The 24001-nt window shown below is 34.8% G+C and overlaps 1 protein-coding gene across 12 annotated transcripts in view; it reads left to right on the plus strand.

Annotated features, from left to right (window-relative positions):
• Window positions 1-24001, plus strand: part of MYCBP2 (MYC binding protein 2) — a 204571-nt gene that overhangs the window by 134270 nt on the left and 46300 nt on the right. For 5 of the 12 annotated variants that reach the window (XM_030036239.2, XM_030036242.2, XM_041128612.1 and 2 more), the window contains 6 exons: window positions 477-617; window positions 6861-6935; window positions 9090-9314; window positions 10240-10372; window positions 14436-14561; window positions 17897-18058. In XM_030036239.2, coding sequence (XP_029892099.1) covers window positions 477-617; window positions 6861-6935; window positions 9090-9314; window positions 10240-10372; window positions 14436-14561; window positions 17897-18058 — 862 coding nt within the window. Of the gene's footprint in view, window positions 1-476; window positions 618-6860; window positions 6936-9089; window positions 9315-10239; window positions 10373-14435; window positions 14562-17872; window positions 18059-24001 lie in introns of all 12 variants that reach the window. The other 7 variants (XM_030036241.2, XM_030036240.2, XM_030036243.2 and 4 more) reach the window with 4 other exon arrangements.

A 24001-nucleotide genomic window follows, 5' to 3' on the forward strand; every position in this document is an offset into this window, starting at 1 on the left:
CAAAAATTCAGATGTAGGTGTCATTTTCATTACATCTTTCACTTACACTTCTGAGAGATCACTAGTGTGTTAGACTACTATGCATGTATTTTTCTTACAATATAACTTCATATACAAGGAATATTTTTGCAATTTACTAAGTTATATCAGCAGTGGAAAAATGGAAAGTGGGGAACTTATGAGGCTTATGGAGGCTTGGCTTTCTTTCCTCTCTTCTCTCAAAGCAACTCTTGTTATTGCATGATCTGATTTAAATTTATCTTCGCACCTTGCCTTCTAAAAAGATATGCCTCCTATTGCTCTGAAATTCTGATTTTGTCAATATTCCTCTTTACCTCTTCTTACATTATGTCAGCACAGTGAAGATCATTACTTCCTTGCTATTATTGTCTGTTTGTCTGAAGTCTTTTAATCCTTACTAGCTACAGAATGGTTACAGGAGGGCATGGCTCGTTTTTGTTGCTTGTTTCCCATAGATCCACAATGATGATGGTGTTTGGCTGAGGCTGAATGATGAGACAATAAAGAAGTATGTTCCTAACATGAATGGTTACACTGAAGCCTGGTGTCTCTCTTTTAACCAACATCTTGGCAAGAGCCTTCTGGTACCTGTTGACGTAAGTAAAAGGTGCCTTTGAAAAATATCCAAAAGTACACTCTATCCTCATTACAAGACTTTCTTTAATTAAGGCTGCAAATGAGTCCTGAGGTAAACAATATTTTAATTACCAAATACTACCTTATATGTGTTTGCATTTTTGAGGGCTATTGTGTAATGAGGGTGGAGTGTAGAAAGGGATGAGGCTTTTTGTGTTGAAGCCTCTTCTCCTAGAAGAGAAACAAAAGTGCAAGAACCACTATAAGAGCGTACAAAAGTATAATCATATTAGATTGTGGTCTGCACCAGGTGTTTCTGATGCAAGATGTCTGTAAAGTGGTCTACTGATGCCATGATTTCAGAAGAGGCTTGCAGCCTGCAGTGAATCAATGTAATTGAGGCTTTTTTTAAAAAAACTTGAAAAGTTCTCTAGGCTCTGCTGGTTTTTGTGTATATTTTTTGTGAGTTTTACACCTGAATCCTTGAGTTATCAATTTATTAGCTATCAAAGAATCCCAGAGCATCAAGACTGAATTTATAATAAGAGTAAGCATAATTTATCTGGATAACTTTAATGGTGATCAGCATCACTACAATTCAAAGGTTACATCTCTTCTGGAAACAAGAGACAGTTTAAAAAAATTTAAAAAAGAAAGAAAAAAGTATAGTAGCCAAACCAAGATTTCTCAAAAAATTTATGAAAGTGCAGGCCATTCTGGCTCGTCTGGTTTTGTGCATTCCTCAGAGTGGGCAGTACCTTGGTTTCTTCAGACCAGAATGCAAGAACCAGGTCTAATTGCAAATACTGCTATTTAGATTTGCTTTGTCTTATATGAGTGAGCTGCTGCTGCAGTTGAAGACCATTAACAAATATTTGGCCAAATTAAACACCTGCAGCCAGTAATGTCATCCTGTTCATGTTTTCCAATCATAGAAGAACTGAGATATTCCCAGTTCCAGTGAAACTGGGCTGTTTGCTAGTAGCCAAATCTGGCAATTCATAAATCCCCTGTGGCTGCAGCCCATGTTCTGACAAATACTGTTACATGATGTGACTAGATCTTCTTCCTGTTCACCTTCTTGTCTATAAATTATTTGTTGATATAATTCTATTTGGATATTTCTTTCAATAAAATGCTTATTTTGGAAATTACTTTGATATTGCCTTTGCAAAGCAAATTATTTCTGTAGTCAGCCACCCATCAGTCACTCAAACACTGTGATGACAGGCATATTTATGTAGTTTGTTGTAGAATGTATGAAAACATGGAAAAAAATTAAGCTTTGCTTAAAATCTTGCTCATATTTTTGGCCTTAGAAATTGATACGTATTAGAAAATTGCTATATTATACTTTCATGAAACAGTATTTGTATGCAGCAGTTGATTTTTACCTGTTTACCCATGACAGAAGTGAATTCACCTTGACTAACTAAGTAGTTAACTTCAGTAAATATTGTGAGTCTGGATGGGTATTATATTCAGTTAGATTTTTTTTGTTTGGTTTTTTTTAGTTTAACTATTTCTAATACTTTTTTACTTGCTGAAGGGAACAGTTGTGAGCTCAGCAGTGATGTATGTGGTTAGCAAGAACTTATTAGTTGGTGTATTTCAAATGGCTCTATGACACACTTATTTCTAGAGAACATATCCTGTGCTCCCTGAGAAAAGCCTAAAAGGAAATGGCTGTCATAAATCAATAACTGAACATTCAATCTTGATAATATAATCTTGAAAATTCAAATTTCATTTGAATAAGTAGGTCAGGTACTATGAAATGTGAAAACCAGCATTTAATTATCATACATTTCACTCTCTGCTTCTGTAAAGTTCAGATAAAATATTTGCCTTTTTTTTTTTTTTCCTTAAACAGTGCTGTGAAGTAGTTTTGATACCATTTAGACTATTAGGAGCTGGTAGATAGGCCTAATTTTCTTTTAAGTAACCAGTTACATTACGTCTTTAATGACACAAGGTAAAAGTCACATGCTTTCTTAGCTTCTGATCAGTAAGCAGACAGTGGCCAATGTAGCAAAAGTCTTACAAAAGCAACTATTGTAACAATGTAGCTATGTATAATAAGAGATGTGTTTTGAGCTAGTTTCAGATGGAAGGTTTCTTTGCATCTGTCTCATATTTTCAGATTTTTGAAAGGACTTAGCATGTCCTGAAACTATTTAATTTCATTATGACCATATTTAAGCATTAAGATTTGTTGGTTTGAGTGATAATAATAAGAGGAAAAAGGAAAAAAAAAAAGTTCTCTAACATTTTCTTTCTCTCTTAAAGGCCACAAAACAAAAGTCAAGGTTCGGTGGTTTACTTTTGAATGCCTTAGTCTTTACTGCATGCAATTCTAGCATTATGCACCACACAACTTGATGAAATTCAGTAAACTCTTTTGTAAGCTCCTGATTCTTGTACCTTAGCTTAAAACTCTCTTTCCTGCTAAATCTTGATCATATAAAGCGATACTGCTTTCTTGGTAGAAAGTTTTAAAATAAAATATCTTTTAAGGTGATTACTAAGTTGAGAATATTCAAAAATTTATCTTTTTTTTTCTCTGAATTGTCCAAGAAAAGAACTGTATTTGTAAGCTGTCAAATTTGATCAGTGCAGTCCTCTAGAGGTGAATGACTCATGTGGCAAAAGATGTTCAATTAAGTAATAAATGCTAAAGGTTCTGTAGGTTAAATTGTGAAATAATCCATATCTGCTCATCCTGTTATTGATTTGGGTGACTGAATGACACGATGAGCAGAATGTAGTTAAAAACAAAATCTGTTAATATACAAGATTTTTTGAATCCGAAGCTGTTCTACCAGTATTAGTTTCAGAAGAAGGAAACAGACTGGAACAGTCTCTCATGTGACTAAAATTACAAATGGAAAATCAAGTGGCTGAATTAGTCATGGTATTCCCTGTTGAAATTAATAATATTACCTTTATTAGATTCCATTTTTATTCAGCTCATGAGTGTGCAGATTTGTCAATTCCAATTACATTACTTTGTCACATTTAAATATACAGGCTTTTTGTAATCATCCCTTAAGTAAATAAAATCTCTCAGTACATTTTCTAAAATATGTAAAAAGTATATTTTTAATAGAATGCTTTAATTATTCTGTTTTGTCACTGTATTAATTGAACAGTGAACAAAGAAAAAACAGTAGTTTTTCAGCAATGTTAATTTTAGCCTCTTGTCCTCTTGATGTATATATTGTATCTACATTTTATGTTTATTTATTGAGATAAACTAGATATTTTATGATAAAGCAAACATTGAGTGTCCTAGATCTCCTTAATATACTGTTTCTGTATATTTTGATCAAAGCTATCATATTTAAAGACAAGTGATCATAGGAAAGCAGAGATCTGTTGTAGTCACCAGACTCTTATTTATTTGAGTTGTGGTCATTTACCTTCTTAGAAAATCTGCGTAGTCAAATCTGTTCCTTTTGTTGCTCTCTCCTTTCATGAGGAACTGCTATGTAGCCATTGATCTAAAATTGTGCATCCAGTCCATTGTAGGTAACACAATTATGAGACTATGAGTTTAAGAGATGGTGACTTTGGATAAGAGTATAAGTCTGAATAGATTGCGGTTTTGGATAAGCTGCTTCCATGCCTGGTAGTTATTTTTCCTTCTGTCTTCTGACATTCAGGTAACTGTTTTTGAAAAAACACTTAAGTTCCTTACATAGACAGTTATGTATTCATGCTTACACGCAGTATTTAGTAGAAAGGCATATATGACGTAAAACAGTACACGTGAGGAAGAAGTAGACTTTTATCTTGGTCAAGCTCTGGAACATGACTTTTTAAAAATCATATTCTAAGTATGTTTTTGTTACTGCATTTTAAACGTAAAACTTTATTGTAAGGAATATTGTATGATGCTGCCCAGTTATATTATTATTACATTCCCCAGCCACCATAGGCAAGCAGGATTGAGAAACTGCGGGTTTTTCAAACCATTATTGCAGTGGAAGAAAGAACCAAAATTAGTATGTAGACTGCAGTGTTTGATCACAGAACCTCAGAAAGCTGAATGTTCTGTGGAAACATTGAAGGACATTCACAAGAAATTTCTATTGTCATTTTAGGCAGGATGGAAGGCAATTGGAGAGTAAGACTATGTTGGGTAAAATGTCAAGATGGTTGTTCAAGATAAGCCTTCGCTTTGAAAAATAATATCAATTGAGATTTTAAATGCTTCTTAATGGTCTACTAATTTTTTGTGGCAAAATGAAGTAATTTATATTTAATTTTTTTATTTCTGAAACTTAAACTTTATTGGAAAAAAGTATGAATTCCTGAAATTATTTTTAGTTTTTGGAAGAGGAAGCTTGAAAGGAAAACATGAACTAACTCTACAGATGGTAGCATAAGGACTAAATATAAAGCTTGTATGTAGTAGTTTCTTCAGAATGAAAATGTAATTCTCAAATACGTGCCTGATCTATTCATCTAAACTGTTGTACAGTGTGCTAATAGCCAGGAAGCTCTAAAGCTCCCAGAGCAAAAGAGAGCTTCTAGTTTGATCATCTCGGTGTTGCCAAGCCAGCATGGTCGCGCTTCACTGCTGTTGGTTTCTTTTGTATGTTTTACACATACAGCTTTATAACATACAAAAATAGATCTTTGAAGTGATACTTAAATATTTTAGGTACTTAAATATTTTAGGTATGGGTAGTCCATGTTTCTGTGTACAGTAGAATTCCATCACAAAATATGAGATATGCTGCAAAGTAATGTAATCAGTTGGTTAAACTGCGTTGGATGCCTATGAAGTACACTTTCATTAGGCAAATGTAGGCTTTTTATAGTTGTCGTAGTTTTCTGTCAAATTGATAAGCCTTTACTCTGCCAGTCTTCCTAAAACCCTCCCCACCTTCCCCAATGCCCCAAAACATATCTCGCTAGTGCATTGGTACCTCTTCCAATTTTGGGTAGAGCTACTAAATTCTAAGGAAATACTGGTGTTTGATAATTTCCCTGGTTTTGTCAAAATTGCAAATCATTTGTATTGCTGAAACTTGATGTAAGCAGAAGTTTTGCAAACAGTATACAGCTAGATGATTTGCTTCTATCATGAGATAGAAGCATGGGTTTATTTACTTTTACCATGTTAATATTTTTTCAAGGAATACAGAGGAGGAGGCATGCCAAGAGTGTTTTGTACTTGTTTCTGCTTAGAGGGATTCATTGCCTTTTCTTTAACTACTGTTAAATTTTAACGTGACTGCTGTCTGGGGATTTCACTTGGTTCCCCTATCAGGATGGGGATAGGGAATAAGATTTTGATACCTCTGTTCATATAGATAAAATGGTTGCTTTGCCAAAGGGATTCTGTCATAAATACTATATATGTACTATTAATTCTTTCATTTGACAGGAACGGTGAAAATTTCTTTGAAATGAGTGGAAACCAGTTTATGGACAAAAGATGGCTGCTTTTTCATGTTTTCCAATGATTAAAAAATGCTGTCCTAGCTGTTCTGTGGGAGGAAAAAATACACAGGACAGCAGTGCTCATTTCTATAGTACAGGCAATTGGTTATAAAATTAGTGATGTCTCTCTGGCAGCTCTGTTTGGTTTATGATAATTCATAACAAGCTAGTAAATGCATTGTATATTTTATAAAATTAATGAAATCTTAGCAATCGTTCTCCTTACAACACACTGTGAAATTTTTGGCTCTGGGAAAGAGTGCGATTTTGATGTGCAAACTGGTGAAATCGTTCTGTGCAAGTGAATTGCTTTGAATGATAGTGGGCTTAGCCCTTCTGCATCTTTTCAGTTCTGACTCGGTGACTAAAAGTCCATGTGCAGTTGTCTTGCAATACTTGAAATTATCTTTCAGAATAGCAGACTGTCTTGCTATAAAACCATGGTTTGTGGTGGGACCAACTACTGTTTAATTGTAACAGAAAAGTGGGATTTTTCTGTGCACAAAGTCTAAAGCTTTATAAGAAATGTCTGGCTCTTAATTTCAGTAAATGGCATGACACACTACATCCATTTCGAGCTTTTGACATACTAAACTGGTTTTGTTTAATGGATGATTTGCCATGGTGAGCAATGGACTCAGGTGACTTGATGAGGAAAATAAAACTTTCCCCTTTTGCAAAACATTCTACCAGTAAATTTACTTGTGGAGAAAGTTTGCATTATAGTACCTCGAGCTTCTTCCTCCAATGTTTCTTTGTTCCCATTTCTTTGTTGATATATGTCTTTTTTTTTAAACTTTGTTGCTCAGAATGTCTTTAATGCTAGCCAAGGAGTAAGGGATTTGGACTTTTTTTCATGGACTTCCAAAGCTTTACCCCCTAAGGTGAGTTAAATGACAGGAATAGTCACATTGTATCTCATGTTTTCAGATTGTACCTTATGACTCAACTTTACACTAAATATTCTTTGAAGTCTGTTTTACTTTGAATTATTTTTACAGGAAATAGCAGATTTGCATAGAATGCTGTGTATCTGTCTCTTCCTTTAGGATAAGAAAAAAATACCAAGGCAGATTACTGAACTTTCATTAATTCACAAGTAGCACTCTCCTTTTTTAACAAACCAAATCAGAAATTCAGAGAGATGGCCTAGTAACATAATAAAGGCTTTCATTCTCTTTTTGATGTAGAATGTGCTAGTAAATTTTTCTCTGTTGTTGGAGGGTACACATTAAGTTGCAGCATCTAATAAGATGATATTTGTATGAGTAAAGCCACAAATATTTAATAAATACTCAGCCCATTCTTAATCTTTTTTAAAATTACACAATTATAGGAACAAGTTATGTTATATGTACAGTTAAGCCATATAAATTATCTACAGAAGAGCTCTTCTAAATCTCTTTGCAGCCCTGTAGTCATTTTGAGATTGATTTTTTTTTTCATATGAACTTTGTAGTGAAGATGACACTCAGCATTGTACATATTGGTTTAGAGATTTAAAAACTTGTTTTTTCCACTGAATTTTTCCCCCAAAATAAACTACTTTATTATTATATCAAGATCTAGACAATGTTTAAACAGTGTTTAAAACAATACAGATTTTTTTTTTCCTTGAACCAGTTTGCCTCAGCTTGCATTAACTTGCTTTGAAAGTTATATATTTACAGAACAGATTCATTTTTGTATAAAGGTTTCTTGGAAAGACTGCTGTATGAGTCTGGACATAGTGCATGGACTTCCATACCAAAAAGCTGAAAATATGATAATTAAAGAGATCAGAAGAAATTGCATTAATTAAAAAGGAAATAATATAAGCAGAAGTTTGGTTTAAAACTGATAAAAGAAAGTATTCTTTTACATGGCAGGAAGTGAACTCCTGGAAGGTGTTGTTACAAGAGATTGTGAAAGCAGAAAGTATCAGCACATTCAGAAGAAATTTACAGAAATCAGATTAATAAATAAACACTAAGGAAAATAGGGTATACCCTCTAACATCCACAATAAAAAGATTTTAAATGCTGTTGGTATAAAAGGGACAGACCACTAATAAAATCTTGTATGCTAAAGAGTGTCTCCTGTTGCCATTGCTAAACACAATATATTGGACTAGGTGAACCACTGGCTTCATCCTGTAGGGCATTACTTAGTTCTTAACTTTCAGATGTTCTTTTAAAAGCACCTATGACTTGCATTATAAGCATAACAGAGCTCGCTCCTGCTTTTCACTTGCTTTCTTCTGATATAAATGTGCGTTACGTTATATCCATCCCTTATATTTTTCTGTACAATAGCCTTTTTATTAAGCTATGGCTGGCTGAAAAATCAATGCTAATATGTCTCTTCTTTTAGTAACTACCAATTTTTCTTGGTAGGAAACTCTTTTTTTTTTTTTCCATTTCAGATTTAGGTATATATTTAATCTGTAATTGGTACCAGGTGAAATAAATTTGCAGGCCATTTTTATTGTCATAGTGAAAATAATAAATATGCACTAATATTTACATGTGCATTTAAGAATCTATGGTGTTGCTGTTCTCTTTGTCATAATTTTACCTTTAAATTAACAATGTATTCTAAATGTGAAATCAAAAAAGAAGCATATCATTTAGAAAGGGATAATATTCAAATTCCTTTTACAGAGCCCCAGACTTTTTCACAAAATTTTGCAAATACAGCAGGAGGAGTGAGCGTGTATCCTGATAAATGTCAGTATGAAACAAGGTTTAGTGAAAGCGGTTAGAGTAAATAATTTGTCTCGAATGGTAGATATGAGATATTCCTTTATATAAATGGTTACATTTATACCACTTTTGTTTCAAGAGTAATATGGTGACTTTTCAATTAATATGCAATTCACTAGTAGTTAGTTGTTTATCATTGCACACTAAAATTAGCAATGTAACTAATATCTCTTAGCTTTGAAATTTAGCTGTTGTAGTCTTGAAATAATTATTTCTTATCTAAAGAGTTCAAAGGTATTATTAATAGGTTTTATTCTGTTCTGTTTTGTTTTGCCTTTTTTTTTAATTTCCCAGGAATCTAGGTCTAATACTGATGATTTTTTCAAAGACCTAAATTCACACTGCCCACAGGAAGCAGTGATGCAAGAACAAGATATGCCATTCCTTCGAGGTGGACCTGGAGTGTACAAGGTAGTGAAGACTGGTCCGTCAGGTCACAACATCAGAAGCTGCCCTAACCTTAGAGGTATCCCAATTGGAATGTTAGTTCTGGGAAACAAAGTCAAGGCAGTGGGCGAGGTATGGATCCTTGTAGCTTCAGTTCATGTCTTCATAGATACCAGTATATAACAGTAGTAAACGCAACAAAAGAATCTGCCCCTGTACAGGTTTGCTTTTCCAACCCTCATGATAAATACTAACCTTTGAACTTGGTTTATAATATAAATACTAATGCAGTTATGTCTTTTGCCTCTTAGATGTGTGCATTAATTGGAATAATGTTAAAATCGTACTGCAGTTACATGTGCTTGCTTATATATTTCTTTTACAGTATTCCTTACAAAATTATGCTTCTTGTTCTACTTTTTTGTCATATTCTTTGGAAGAATTTTGTTTCACTGAAAAAATGTTTCTCTAGGACTTAACCAATTAACAAATTATTCTGTTTCTCTGTATTGATTGTATTTGTGTGTTCAGTTGCTGAACTGTTGTTACTATTCCCAGTTGTCCAGCTGTGGTGTTTTATGGTTAAGAAGGGCTTAAGGATGAAGTGTGTCATGCTATTTCCTAAATATAATGTTAGGAACAAAATTAGTACTCATACAAACTTTTCATATATAACTTGGTATTATAATTCTACTGTTGCAGCCACCAATAAAAAGGCATATTTTGGTGAATATTTCCTTCAAGTTTTTATTGAGGCTTGTTTGGATGTTCTAAAGTTGTGGTATTGGCGTTTTGCTTCTTCTGAACATAAACAGGTTGGAACATAACAGGATTTTTGGAAATACTCCTAACTGTAAATGTGCCGTAAATAGTTTTGGTACTTCAGTCTGCCTCAGCCTGTGGCCTTAATTTAAGAAACTTTTTTTTTCTACATTTGCATTGTAATATAAAGATTGGAGTGAGTGTGTTTTTCAGATACTATAATAAGTTGCTGAATCATGCTACTGAATTATCTGAAAAGTCAATAAATTGTGCTTTTTTTATATGTGTGCATCAGGTGACTAATTCAGAAGGTACATGGGTGCAAATGGATAAGAACAGCATGGTAGAGTTCTGTGAAAGTGATGAAGGCGAGGCATGGTCATTAGCTAGAGACAGAGGTGGAAACCAGTACCTCCGACATGAAGATGGCAAGTTTTTGTTTTGTTTTGTTTTTTAAATTAACTTAGGTAAAAATAAGCAATCTAAACAGGACAAATAAATAAAGAAGGAACTGAGTTTTAAACAGGTATAACATTAATTTACACTTTTTCGTTTGAGTTATTTTACACAGTTGGACTTCAAAGTTGTTTGTAAACATTCTTTAAATGTTTTTTAAAAGTACATTTAAAAATATTTCCCCATGCTTTCTTCTGTACCAGTTATGGTTCATAATTGTAACCATCCTTCTTTTAGCTGGGGGGATCATTTTTAAATAAGCAATTGTGCATCTTTATTAGCTTTCTTTGGTCTACTTTGTGTCTCTGTGAAAAGCAGAGCAGAATAAATTATTTATGTACCTTTTGATTTTGTTAAGTTTGTTATGTCTGTCATGCAGCATCCTGTTTAAAACCTGTTCACATTTTTTTAACACTGTATTTAAAATTTACATCAAATTAGTTAATTCTAGTTAGCAAAGTATGATTGCATTCTCTTAAAATGCAGAATTTCTGTCCTGATAATTCACGTTCAGACTGGGTAAGACCTAGAAATAATAAAAGAAAACATAAACAAAATGTTAGTGCACAAAGATTTTTATTGCTCCCGCACCCCTGAATCATCTTTCTAGTTGATCTCCCTCCAAACAGGCTATCATTGTTGATCTAAAATATCTTTTTTTCACCCTGAATGCTTCATATGAATACCTTGAGGTATTCTGAAACCATTATTTCCTTAACAGATAGTCCCAGCCCATCTGGATGTGTTCTCCTGTGCAAGATTATGGGCTACTTATGCTCTCTTAAAAGATGAGACAGGGAGTGATCTGTCAGTATTTATACTTCTGGAGGAGATCATCTATCCAACCTCCCTGTCAGTGCAGATTCAGCTAGATCAGGTTGCTCAGGTCCTTGTTTAGTCAACTTCTAACTATCTCCAGCCTCTCTGGGCAACCTGTACTAGTATTTGGCTCACCTTCATGGTGAAAAATTTTCCTAATACCTAATCACAGTTTCCCATGCTGCAACTTTTGTTTATTGTCTCTTGTCCTATCACTCTGAACCCGACATGAGTCTGGCTTCATCTTCCCTGAATCCTTCAATTAGGTAGTTGAAGGGAGCAATAGGATCTCACCTTAGTTTTCTCTTTTTAAGACCGAACAAACCCAGATCTCTCAGCCTCTCTCTCCTTAGATGTTGTGTGCTCTACTGCCCTGACTGTCTGGGTGGCCTCCACTGAACTCATTTCAGTCTGTCTTCTGATGGGGAGCCTGAAACTGGACACAGCACCCCAGCTGTCCAGTGTGTCCCTCTTGCCTTTCCAATCTCTAGTAAAAATTACTATGGATCTTCATTAGGATTATTTTCTTACAGGTATTATCAGAGAGAAACATTTAAGGTTCTTCCATTGATAATAAAACTTTGGTAGAGTTCCCTAGAGGCTGGTGTGTTTCAACTCACTTGAAGAGTTACTTACTTCAAGCCACCTTTTTTTTTTCTTCAACATATATTTCTCTGTTTTGTGAATAAATCTGGACATTTTCAATTTATAATCTTCCCACTCTGTTTATGGGATCTAATGCATCTGTTTTCCAAAAGATGTCTTCATGAAAAACTTCCACCTCAGGAGTTATATTCTGCTTATGTTTTTAGGTAGTACTTATTGTACTCTTATTTGTTCTTTGTAACAGACTCTCTGCCCTTTTCTGGTTTTAACATTTTGTGCTGAAAATTATTTTACATTTAGATACTCTGATAATTATCATCATGTTACCATATTAAAACAAAGTAATTCCTTGCTAATGCTTAAGTATTTGTTGTAGGCTGTTGCTGCTTTACTTTAAGGTATAAAACGTTCTGCTAAGAAAGGGAATAACCAAGAGTTTTTCATAAAATGTATAAATTGTGAAAAAAAAAAAGTGTTTACTTAATACTTAGCACAGTATCTTTTTTGAAGTCATAGATTCTCTATTTTTAGTTATGTCTGATAATGTCAAGTTCTGAGGTGCTCCAAGTGCCCAAGTAGATACTAGAAACTAAGTATTTGTGAATTGGAACACTACCTTACTTTGAAAGCACACATATTCAATAATAGGGTTGTTAATGTCATCATTTTCTATCCTAATATGAGGCTGTTTGTTTTTCCAGTAGAATATCATTTCTCTACAGTTAATAAATTAAGCAGTGTGCAAAAATTTCCGTTCAAGAGTACTTATTCTGAGGAATAGATATAACCTACATTCAAGTCACTTGACAGTATTTTGTGTATTTTAAGTAGTCTTTTCCAGCTTCAGTAATTTATCGATCATTTCATCTTTTCTATAATTTCTCAAGCTATATCTGTGCTTTAAGAAAGAATTCCCAAATTTGGAAGAATTTAAACAAGACCCTTGTTTTTGAAGGTCTATCTTCAGATTCTTGATACTTATGCACTGTTACTGAAGGATGTCTTAAGCATATCGTTGCTCTCACAGAAAAACAGAAATGCAAGCTCCAGGCTTTGAGGACAAAACTCTGTAGTAGGATTTTTACAATCCAGTGCATAGGGATACCATCTTAGAAACTTTCTGATGCAAGTCCTATGCCTCAACATGCCTGGTTTTATTCTTTTCTAGATGAGTCTATGCTTTTATAAGTAGGATGAAGATAGATGTCTCTTGTGCATCTAGCTAAAGCAGTTTAAGTAGTTATCAGTGCAATTACTGAGATACTTCAAACTATTCTACGTTGCTAGTCCATCTCAGTACCAAGTAAAACTAATGCTCTTAAGCCACATCTGAAAATTATTTAAACTAATTGTTTTTCTTTGCCATGAAATGTATTAGGAATACTCTTTGTCATCAGTTTCAATGCTTTTGCTGGAGGGAAATTAGGATTTGGAGGAGCTCCAACTAGATTTGCAACTGTCTATATTTTTATCCATAAATAATACCATCTTTCAGATTGCTTTTGTATTTTCATTATTTAATAAAATTATAATGAAATTCTCAGAAAGAAGTAGGATTTCTGTCAGAGACAAAGCGAAAGTCATACTGAATGCCAAGGTCTGTAGACAGGTATCCAGATGCGTAGCTGAAACACTACAAGATCTTGAGTTGCCTCTAATTGAGAAAATTCTAGATCCTTTCTTTTTTAAGCTGAGTTTAAATTTCCAACCTTCTCTGTGATTTTTTTTTTTTTATTTGAATATGTGTGTTATGTAAAAGTTTGTACCCTGAAATGCAGTTTTGGCCTGAAATGCAATTTTCTAAAAATAGTTCTTAGAAGAGTTGTGATTTTTTTCTTTTTAATTGAATACTTATTAATTTTAGTATGTTTACAACAGAAAAAGCTCAAGTTGCCAACCTGAACTTTTAACCTCCACTTGGGAGATTTCTTGTGAATTTTTTCTTAGAGATCATCACTTGGAATGATATTTCTGATCACATTAAGTCAGTAATGTCTCCATAAATCTAAATAGTCAAGTGGATTCTATCTCTCATTTATCTTGGCTCTTCTGTTTCTATGGATATTCTGAAAGACCCCAGGCTGGTTTTGGTTGGAGGTTTTTTTAGTATCATACAGAAAGCAAAACTGTAGTACTCAGTAACAGATATGGATAAATCTGTCGGGGAAAAAAAATGTCTTATGTCCCGTGAACTATTAAGGGGTAGCCAGGATTAAAAGTTTATTGCCTCTGAGTTTGCCACTCTGAAAACTATCCTTTCTCCACCCTGCTTTCTCAAATGAATTTAACAATTGCTGTCCAAAGAATAAACATTGAACGGTGTGATGTTACTGAAACACAGTGTTAAGCCTGTTCCTAAGTGGCAGCTAGCAGCAACTCAGTCAAACATAAAAACAGTGTGCATGGTATTATGTCCTCCATCTTCATACTTTTAGAGCATGAGCTCTAAAGAAGAGAGATGTGCTTTTCTTTTTGAAGATAATTGAGTAGAGTGGAAGAGGGCTATCTGTGGAAAAAAAAAAAATCACTCCTTTGCCTTGTGACTCATCTTTCCAATGTAAATCAGTTACTAAGAAGGTCTAATTCTGAAGGAATGTGTTTTTTTTACAGAGCAAGTCCTTCTAGATCAAAATGTTCAGACTCCTCCCCCAAGTCCTTTTTCAATACAAGCTTTCAGTAAGGGGACAAGCTGTAGTAATGGACAAGGGTTTGATTATGGCCTTGGAAATAACAAAGGTATGTTTTTACACTCACATTTTAAAAAATGATGTTTTTCTTAAGTTTGCTTTTATTTTTATTATTCATTTCCTACTCTTTTAGGCACCATCAGATGTCCTCCAAAAGACATAAGCAGTAGTGCAATGAATTGCAAGGTGTTTTACAAAACATGTAGTTGATGTTGTAACTGCTTTTTTCTCTGCTTTAAATTTCACTCATAGTACTCTAAAGTTGAGACTTTCTGTAGGCACAAAACTATAATGCAGAAATGAAAAATACATCCTTGTAAAACACGATATGAAAATTACTGGATTTAGAAAACGTGTTTTAAAATGATCAGAAACATTTGTAAACACTTCTCACCTGTCTTGACATTTTTTAAGTGCCTTTAATGGGATGACAAGATAAAAGATACCATTTGAGATTTAAGTTGTAAAACTGAAGTTACCTTTCAGTCACGTAGATACCAGTTACAAATGCTGGGAAATAAATAAAACCTTGTTAATTCTTCTGACATAAAATAATTGTTTCTTTTAACCATGGTTATTTTGTTGTTATATTAACCAAGATGTTAATATATATAAGCCATCACAATAAACTCAAACTGCATGCCTTCTGTTCATTCATTGATTAGATCAAGAAGATTCAATAATACAGAAGGGACTTTTGCTGGGGCAGATGTCCTTAAGAAATATTACTGAAACACAGAGCTTTGTCATTCTACTCTTAAATCACTGTACTCTGTCCATGCCACTACAAATGTGGGCCTAAGTTGTGCTATGTGTTTTTAACACCAGCATGTATTCTTAGTGGTCACTCAAATAAAACAACTTGATTTAAGACCTGTTTTAAAGGAGAAGAGGTAAGGGAAAAAATTATCCTTACATGTTCTAGTCTGTTATTTTCATAACATGAAATAGTTTTATATCATTTCATGGTGTTTTACTGCATAAAGAAGCAGTTCATAATTGTCCATGCATTGCTATAGAAACCCCATTTTTTGGACAAAGCCTGGAAAAGTTGAAGTGTTTTTCTTTTGTTTTATGGGGCCTTTTATACAGAACTGCTTTTCCCAGTTCAGCCATACTCATTTCAAAGCAATGGTTGAATCACAAAAGTGGAAGTGTTTAAGATGTTCAGCGTGTGAGGCAGTATTACAGCTTGTCTCTCAATGTCAATTGTGTAATAGTGCAAAAGCTTTATCTATTTTTTCTCTGCAGAATCATATTAGGAGAAGGTGTTTTTTTTCCTGTGTTGTCCAAAGATAAAATCTTGGAGATCAATATGCTATATTAACAGGCATCCTAGTTTCTGAAGACATTGTGATTCTTTTTACTATATCCTATCTTAAACAGTTTCTAAGATGTTTCTTTGGGATATTACAGTTCCAGAAAGTTTGGAAGCTACTCCTGGTATTAAATTCCATATCATTTTATACATATTATTCTCTGGACGTACCCTCAAGCTGTGATGTTTAGTGTGAGTGAGCAACTCAGCTAGATGACTTCATTCATTCCGTGTAGTGCAATTCCTTCTGAATTGCCCAGGAGTGGAGAGTTGCTGGCAACTATATTGAAAGAATAATGATATTATTTTCCCCAAAACAGAATTCTTCAGCTGTATCATTACTTTATATACAGTCTTTTTGCATTCTCATGTCAAAGAAGCTTTGAGTTTTGTGGAAAATAAAAAACTGAAGGCACAAACACGACCTCTTAGGGGACTTTCTGAATAAAGCAGTTCTTTTGGAGGTGCTTGTTTGTAAAAAGAACTTCTGTTCTAGGGATGCACTAGTTTCAATGAAAATTCAGTCACAATCTATGAGCATTTCAAACTGCTGGTCAAATGTAAAGATTCCTATGTAATAGGTCTGTGTTTGTGTTGTTACCTGAGAGGCAGAAGACATCCCACAATCACTCAGTTTGATTTAGCTATGTCTTCTCTATTCCAGCCTTCTACGTAGCAGCCAACTCTTTAATATTCCTCATGAATGGCCCTACCCACTTCCATATTTAATCACTGTGGGCAGATGACTTTCAACCTCTTCTCAGATGTTATTCCCTTTAAAATAATTACTCATTTTAGGAAATAGGCCCGTCGTATTTAAGAATAATAGTGGTTTGTCAAACATGTCAATCACTTCTGGGTTATTAAGGTAGGAATGATTGCTGCCCAAGTACAGAATCCAGTATTTTTTAGGTATGCTACTTCCAAAACAGTGGAATAAAATTGATTTATTGATACCTGTAGATGATTGTTTAGAAAGGCATTCCAGCTATTTTCTGTTATTTTTGTTCTCTCAATTTTGAAACCAAAATATCAAGAAAATAAATGCAAAATTTAATTTTGGAGTTCTTGGGTAATACAGGGTTCCATACACCTACCAGTCTTTCTCTAATTCCGTGAAAAGACAATTGACAATCACCCAAAAATGTTGTAAGTTCAGTGAGTTGTAAATTCTGTATTAGGTGCTAATTTTTTTACTAAGATTTCTAGAATGCTGTCAAAATGATACGAATTTGCAGAGTATGTGATGCTGCTAGGATTTGCTTGGTGATGGTTCAGATCTGAGAGGCTCTCAAACCGTTGGCGTCTCCCAGCTCGTATTACTAAGTATACTTCAAGTTATAACATGGTGTGATAAACTGCCTTCTTACTGTAGGCTTCATGTATTTCTAATGCTCACATAGAGTTTTTTGAGAATTGGCATACAGAAATTAAAACTCTATTTTTAACATGCTAGTTTTCTGAAGGCCTTCATTTGCCTCACAACAAATACATGTAGTTCTTCAGAAAACCAGTTCCAGTTCCTAAGTGGTACTTACTTCTTTAAAATTATCTTCAATCTGATCTTGAAAAACTGCATGACAGAATACTTTTAAAGATATTTGCAAAAATGAGCAAATATTTACCAAAGCCTTGGCACAGAAATACACTTGCCAAAGCCTAATTACATGTTATCTTTCCCTTCTCATCAGTTTTTCTAATCCTTTTCTGCATGTTCTGTTGCATGTGTGTATTATTGTAAATGCTAGGGATTTCTGGTTTTTTCTTTGGCTGCTTTTCATTTTTTAGCAAGGCGAATATAAATCTCTATTTTGAAGTGTTTTAAGTAATTGCAGTAAAATATCCATGATCCTTCAAAACCCTGCTTGTACTTTTCAGTAATTTTATTGCCATGCATGGGGTGAGAATTTTATGTTTAGCCACAACCAAAGTTATATGTGGCTAAATAAGATTTATGAGCTTTCTCTATTATCATCATTTAAACTTTAATTGAGCACCATTTTACTCTGCCTTTCTGGAGAATGACAAGTAACAGGTTGTAGTTTTGACTGTTTTGCCCACTACAGGTGACCAACTGAGTGCCATACTGAATTCCATTCAGTCACGGCCAAATCTCCCAGCTCCTTCCATCTTTGATCAAGCTGCAAAACCTCCCTCTTCCCTAGTCCACAGTCCATTTGTGTTCGGACAGCCCCTTTCCTTCCAGCAGCCTCAGCCACAGCTTCAGAGTAAGTTTGTCAGCCTTACCTGCCTCATCAGTCCATTTCTGCAGCTTTGACATTGCTGTTCTCAGTTGCTTACCAGCTACTAATCATCCCTCAGTGCACCTTCCTGGTTTTGTTTTGTTTTGTTAAGTTTTTCATGATTCAGAAGCATGTGAGGTAATGCTCCTAAAGAAGTATACTTGTTCAACTTTAATTTCTATATTGACGATATTTTGCTTTTGTATGTGTTCTGCAGTGTAGATAAGTCATAAAAGTGCATTTCCAATATTGTATGCAACTCTGGGTTTATAATTAAGGTAAATATTTTATATGGTACAAAATGTTGATAATTCTTTTAACATCAAAAATGGACTGCAGTAAATTCATAGGTGTTAAATTTTCTTACCTCCTAAATTTCTATTTTTGTCATCATTCCTAAATTTAGGAATGTAGCTGGACAGTGGGAACAACTTGGCACTACTTGTAAGAAAGGCTTTGGTAGTTTTCTGTTGGGTGCTCATAGGATTGGCATGGGCATGAAAGTTTGCACCTAGAGGTGAATAGCAGTTAACCCGATTACTGCTGGGAGGACAGGAAACTGTTTAGGTTTTGATTAATGAAAAATAAAAGCTCAGCATTCACAATGGATAGCAGACATTGTAGTAAATTCTTCCTTATATGCAGAACCAGGTATAGTATGGGTCACAGGAATACTAGTCTTCTCCTGTCTCCGAGAAAATGTCCTTCAGAAGTGCCTCATTTCTTTCTTGTGGGACCCTGTTAGACCCTACCCGTGTCTGTGTAGTCCTGGATCTATCCAGCTCAACTTATTGAAGTGACAGTGAAGTGCTTCATGTAAGAACTAGATTGAAATCTCTAATTCACTTTTATAAAGACTATCAGAAATAGTCTGAGATCTGACAGTGATCTTCTGTACTTATGCTGGACTTAGACCAACATCCTGAAAGCAGAATATTCCAAAACCTACTCAGATGAAACAGCTGATTGCCAGTGGCATCAGCACACCGTCGTTGAGAATTTGTTGATCGTATATTCTTTCTCATCACTTCTAGTTTTCTTCTCTTGTTCAGAGTAGTAAAGTCAGAGTTTCTTACTCAACTTTGCATCAAAAATAACCCTAACTGTCTTATTTCAAATTTCAGATGATTTGTCCTTTAGCATTTAGATCTCTATTGTATGAAAAGAAAAGCTGTCAACATTTTTTATTAGTTGCCCAACAAGATCTTGCTGAATGGATTCACCTATCCAACAGATGTAGATAAACTGTATTCAGTAAGCTACATCCATGGTTTGCGTTTTAGTAAGGATCCCTGATTCAAAAAGAAGCCTTTTTTTGTCAGATAGGGGTAGCACTTGTAGTCTACCAAATAATATAATAATGAAACTGGAAAAATTTTTGAAGTTTGTGTCTGATTTGGGACCTTAGCTTAGTACAAGATCTCAACTGATATGGTTATTTGCCCTTCCAGGAGGGCAAAAATCATCAACCAGAACTGGTGTACTGTTGCACTAACTGTGATTTGATACAAGGACTTTCTTCCAAACAGTTTATTATGTAATTTAAGATTTGATGCAGATAATATAAATTATGCATAACGGAGAGAAATGTTAACATTTTTGTTTTCACTATCAAAATTTAAGAATTATATGGGGGAAATTTCCTGTTTGAACTTCCTTAGTCTTTTGCAAATTTGTTAATCCTCCATTTACAAGTTCATCCAAATGCAGAATATTGTCAGGGAGGCCTGTAAGACTATATTCATATACTTGTTCATTTAATAGTCAAGGAAATTATGAGGAATATAAGGCACTCTAGATTAAACATTTTATTTTAAGCAGTTATTCTATTATTACTGTATTTCTTGAAACTTTACATATTAGAAAGTAATGGATTCATTTGCAATATAAGATTAATTAGAATAGCAAGGCATATATGCAATAAAAATATTTAGACAGAAAAATTCTATTTGGGTCAAATTCCACTGTGTGGTTTTTAATCTGTGTTCAACACTGATGCAGCTATAATAGAACTGTAACAGATTAAGTGTGCAATTTTCATTCATGATTTCCAAAGCACTTTATAGCCTCCTGTTATCAAACATGTAATTAAAAGTTAAATCCATTAAACAACATATCCCAAGTCACTTGGATTTTTACCCTAAATATGCTTAGGTTTAGTTTCAAATTATGTTCTCTGTCCTTAAGTGCTTCCTGCAGTTCAGTTAGATCTAAAAATTAAAATTAATGTTTATAGTCAATAATTGCTATCTTAAAGGGACTAATGATAGTCTAATAGTTGAAAGAAGTTGTGCCAGCCTAGATTTCCATGGTGCAGAGGTTATATACTAAATACTGGTCTTGATTGAAAGTCTGCTTAAATAGTTTAGTCTACCACTTCCATTTTTCTGTTCTTCCTCAGATATCTGTCCTCCTGGGGAGAAATTTTATTTGGAAGCATGATCTGAGGAAAGTTAGGATCATGCTGAATGTCCTCTAGAATTATTTCCTTAATTTAGATTTTTGTAGTAGGAAGAAAAACGTTGGTCTGGTTATAAAACATACTCTGTGCCAGTGACAGATTGTAGTTTTTCTTTAGAAGAGTATGTAGCTAGCTGGTTTCTTCTGAGAAATGGTTTCTGTGCTTGCAGTTTGGCTTGGTTTCGAAATTCATTTAAGGAAGAGGGAAAGGACTTGTCACAACCTTTTATATTCCGATACAGTGTCTGGTTATTTTTTTGTGGAAATACTACAGTTTTGGACAACCACTTCCTCAGATACAATGCTTGAAAAAATGAGAAGTGTCTCTGTTATTCTTTTTACATCATAAATAGTTAAACTAACAAGAGTCCTGTGTATTTTGTCGAAGAATTTGTTACAGAAGGCGTATTATAAAAAGAAGGGGGAACAGTGTTACTTAGTTTTGTGTTATTTGCTAGAACTCTATAAAGGGCTGATTGCTCTGTCCTACTTAATTCCTTTGCTAATTTTCACACATGGTCCCACAAGGGAAAAAAGCTGAGAGATTGTTTTCTTTTTCACGGGGACAGACAAAATTAAGATGCTCTTGTCATGTATTTTAATTCCTTGTCAGCCTTTTGTGCAGCTAAAAGTCCAAAAAAGCTAGAAGAGATGGAGTCCTGAACCTACCTGGAGTTCAGGAACAGCTGTATTGACTTGGAATCTTAGCAAGGATTTTTTTTTTTTTTTTTTTTCCAGAAAGAGCTCAAGTTTATGTATGTTTCTTCCTTGATTATTTCAACAAAACAATCTGTAATTACTCCAGCCTGCATATGCTTGCTTCTGAGAAGTTTAAGATCATCAGTAACAGATCTGCTCAGGACTTCAACCTCCCATATCTGCAAGATTGTTACTGATTGCTTGATTGATTTGTCTCTGAACTTTGTGAAAAGCACAGAAGACTCAAATTTCTGCTTGAATTCTGAGTATAGGTGAAGCGTAGAAACCTAAAGGGTCAACTTGTTTCTCAACCTTCAGCAGTGTGTGCTGGGTCATAAAACTCCTTAGATATGACAAGTCAGGGAAATGGGATCTCGCCAGGCTGTCCAGCATCAGTTATCAAAATTTCACAATTGACTGTTGAACTCTGAACTTGGGGAGGGAAGTGTGAGACCTTGCCGTCACCAATGTTAGACCTTTATGCCATGTTTCCTCACATCTCAATTGCTATTGCATATGAAGAACGGATTTATAGGCTGAAGAGGCTTTGGACCCCCCTTGTTAGCCTTATCTGTCACATTCTCCCTCTTCCACTGCAGCCCTGGCAGCTCACTGAGCCGCTGCACAGCACAGCTGCTGCTTCCTGACTCATCTCAGTCCAGGCAGAAGCTGCAGCGCTGAGTTGCTGTTCAGTACGTTCATAGTGTCCTCTCAGGCTGCTTCCTTGCCAATCCATGCCGTGGAGCTGCAATCCAGCATATGGTCCCACCATATATGATTAGCCCCTACCATTCATGTCAGAAGTTCCTTGATACATCCCTTCAGTATTGTGCTACCACTTTCTTTTTGGTTTTGTTCCTTTCCTTTCTAGGTGCTAGTTACAGAGCATTTAGAACCACTGGCTTTGCCTGCAGTGTTTCTATCTGCATTTCCTAAACTGTAAAGGGGGCACAAAAGACCAGCCCACATATGGAGCACATAACCCTTCTCGGTAGTGTTCGCAGTAAAAGGGAGTGAGACAGTAATCTCAACCAAGCACACTGATCTCCTCTGTATTATGCTGAAATGACTTAATTGTCATGCGAAGCAGCCAGACAATATTGGTTTAACTGTTTTTTCAGATGCTGCATATTGCTGAAGCATCATTCCTGAAAAATTGGGCTAATAAGTTGAACAGTTTCATACCCTAGGCTTTACAGATTTGATAATCGGAGATAAGTATCAAGCATACATTTGTCCAGGTGCATGGGCGACTGGTATCGTAAAGTTTGGAGGAAGAGCACAAATTGTGTCAAGCTTTATTTTAGAAATAAATTTAGCTTATCACATCTTCAAAAATCGTAGTACAAATTATAAAATTATAGAATCATTTTTATCTACTCGTCTAGCACAGGAATGCTTCTTTCAGTTAATAAAGTTAAGTGACTCAAGTATTGGTGCTCCAGACCCTACCTTTGGGTAAAGAACATTGCTAATATTTTTCTAATGATACTGCATTTCAGCTTTTGCTTTCATTCACTCACTCATTTGCCTACTATAACAGTATCTAATACTTTTCGCCCTTTTTAATACTTAATATTCAAATGTTTGTTGACTTCAGTATATTCTTTTACTCATGAAAAAAAAAGAGTCCTTGTCCAGCTGTCACTATGGCATTTGGCATTTTCAGGATGTGAAAAAAGATACATTGATTGCAGTGCTTGAGGAAATTCAGCTAACAGCCATATTGTAGCTTCCATGTCAGTAACAGCGAGTGAAAGAGAAATGCATTCTTTCTGAAGAGGCATCTATTGCTTAGGCAAAAGGGCAGAAGCAGGTCAGTGCTTTCCTTCATCATCATGCAGAAAAGCAGTGACATTTATCTCCACTCTCCAGAGACATCTTACCACTTTGTTTTAGAGTTTGTTTAAAAAAGACTAACGTGGACCAGTTGGTGCTATGTCATGGCTCCTGGATTGGTTCACCAGCGTTTCCTCAGAGGCAGTAGGCATGGCTGTTAGAATACTGCATCCTGCCATAGTAATTGAACTGCCTCTTATGTCTCCATATTGTGTGGCTTTTCAAGCTGGAGCTATTTCTGCGTTGAAGGAAGGAGTGCGACTAAAGATACACTGTCACGTTCAAATGTGATGTGAGATAGACTTTGCCTACCTTGTATTTCAAGTCTTTGTAGTCTTTGAGGGTGATTCAAAAAGAAGGAATCCTGACCAAAAACTGGTCCCTGGGGCTGACCGGTTATCCTGGATAGACATACATTGTTTGCTAAGGCAGCAAGGAGATCGTGTGGGAAACTTATTCTCTTTGACCCACAGTCCCCTTGAAACGATTGAGTAGTAGTACATTGTTCAACATAAACTAGATTACAACATTATAAAATGTAAGTATTCTCATAGAATGAAGTGTAAATGTGCATTCGTGAAAGTGGATTTAGTAAAGAGTTTAATTTAATTATTCATAGAGTGGAATGCTAGTGTGTCAAATTGACATTCTTAGGATTGCCTCTATTGCTGCTTTGTGCTCCTAATGTGTTTTTCTGCATTTTACCTTTAAAAATTGGTGGAGTGACATCCTGTTACTCAGAAGCTATATAGGTAGTATTGGATCTCTCTGTGTCATTTGTAGGCATCATACTGCTGTTCTCAAATATATAGTAATACTGGATTGAGAAAATAGACATTATTTTCTTGTTTTAAAGAATGAAATTATGTCAAACGTGAACATCTTCTCATTGTAGAGTCTATAGAACTATAGCTCATTGCATAAGATAGG

This window comes from Aquila chrysaetos, chromosome 14 (genome assembly GCF_900496995.4).
Source record: "Aquila chrysaetos chrysaetos chromosome 14, bAquChr1.4, whole genome shotgun sequence".
Classification (NCBI taxonomy): Eukaryota; Metazoa; Chordata; class Aves; order Accipitriformes; family Accipitridae; genus Aquila; species Aquila chrysaetos.